Source organism: Echinops telfairi, unplaced genomic scaffold (assembly GCF_000313985.2).
Source record: "Echinops telfairi isolate 266 unplaced genomic scaffold, ASM31398v2 ScPeMD7_5592;HRSCAF=6446, whole genome shotgun sequence".
Classification (NCBI taxonomy): Eukaryota; Metazoa; Chordata; class Mammalia; order Afrosoricida; family Tenrecidae; genus Echinops; species Echinops telfairi.
In genome coordinates, this window is record NW_022109491.1 from 11,281,584 (window position 1) to 11,283,269 (window position 1,686).

The following is a 1,686-nucleotide window of genomic DNA, read 5'->3' on the forward strand; positions in this document are numbered from 1 at the left end:
CAGGGGGTGACTCATTCTCCCGGTCGCAGCTTTGCTTCCAGCACAGAGGAGGCTTTGTCCTGGCCAAAGCCGGGGCCTTCTGGGGGTCCAGCTAGAGGTAAGGAGGGACTTCAGGCAGCGGTGGGGACAAGGGAGGTTTTCCTGTCAGACACCCAGCAAGCAAGTGCCCAGAACTCGAGGGCAGGAGGCAAGTGCCCAGCTCTCCCCAGAACTCGAGGACAGGAGGCAAGTGCCCAGCTCTCCCCAGAACTCGAGGACAGGAGGCAAAGAAGCAAGGACAGCGCCACTCTTTATTCCTCTCCCACCGCGGCCACACGTCCTGCTCTCTGGGCTGCACTGCAGTCTGCAACAGGGGAACGAGATTCCCACTGTCAATGGATGTGGACTCGCACAGCCCAGCGGTGGGCGGCTCTGTGCTGGTCTGAGCAGCTCCAGTGCCCGGCAGGGAGAAAGGGAGGGGCAGGCTGCCTCAAAAGCCAACACTGGGCTCTGAAGGGACAGCAGTGGCAGGATTCCTTTGGGGGGTTGGCGAGGGGGGCCCCTGTCAGAGTGGAGGCACGCCCCGGGCCCTCCGGATGAGGTTGGCCAGCCGCCTGGCCAGGCCGCCCTTGCTGGGCTCCTCGATGTGGAAGGTGCGGGTGAGGAGGTTGTAGAAGGAGCCGTAGCACACGGCCACCACGGTGCACGTGAGGCAGATGACGTTGTAGGGCATGCTGAAGTCCGGCGTCGGCAGGCTCACCAGCAGGGGCTCGGTGTAGAGGCGCATGAAATAGCTGGAGTCGTCCAAAACGGGGAACCTGCGCGGAGAGGCGGTAGACAGGGCAGAGAGGGTAGACAGGCTGGTGAGGCCAGGCTGGACTGCTGCCTCCCACCCCCCATTCACACATCGAGGTGAGGGTCTGCACCATTTTCGGTCCCCACGCCTGTTTGGCTGTGATCCATGGCCACAAGCCCCACGCTGCCCCCGTTTCAGAGCCCATCTGTGCTCCACAGTTCTCCATGACCGTGACCTGGCTGATGTACATCACCTCTTCCGTGGAGCTGTCACTGGGTGGATGTGAACCTCCACCCTTGCAATGAGATTAGGGGCCAAGGCCAAAGCATTCGCAGCACCCTGGGACCTCACCTTTTCAACAGGAGAAAGCTGGTAGGAAAGGCGGTGGAGGAAGGGGCCCTGCCGTCATGGCGGTCTCAGCCTACACGCCACCTCTTCAGACCAGCCCTCCTGGGAAGCCCCCTTCGCCACCTTCCCGCCAGCTCCAGCACAGACCCTCCCTCCAGACTGGAAGCCCCAGGAGATCACGGTAAGTCTGTTCCCAACACTGGGCGCCGCCCCGGGGGTGCTTCCCCAAGTGTCTGTAGGAGCGCAGTGGGATTCAGCCTAAGGTCCTGTGGAGTTCGGCACACCAGTCGTTAACATGGCCCTTGTCATCAGGGTTCTCCGTAAGGTGGGCAGCTGGGTAGCCGCCCAATGTGGAAGCCACAAATGGGCATTCGTTACTCTTTTTAACATTCATCTGAGCAACAGCGGTGTTCCGCTATCATGCTGAAATAAACTACCTTTCCGTGTGTCGTGTTTTCACCCTTCACATGGTCATGGGGCAGGGAACCGGCTGTTAAATATCTGAGCCACCACTGGATAAGGGCTCAATCACACACTAGGTAAGGGCTAGGAGGACTGCGGGG

The 1,686-nt window shown here is 60.8% G+C and overlaps 1 protein-coding gene across 1 annotated transcript in view; it reads right to left on the minus strand.

The window, feature by feature from the left end:
* Positions 1–272: 272 nt before the first annotated feature.
* PIGT (phosphatidylinositol glycan anchor biosynthesis class T) overlaps positions 273–1,686 on the minus strand; it is an 8,838-nt gene continuing 7,424 nt past the window's right edge. The window contains exon 12 of the mRNA XM_004698011.3: positions 273–797. Within this exon, the coding sequence (XP_004698068.1) occupies positions 545–797 (253 nt within the window). The 3' untranslated portion in view covers positions 273–544. The remainder of the gene's footprint in view (positions 798–1,686) is intronic.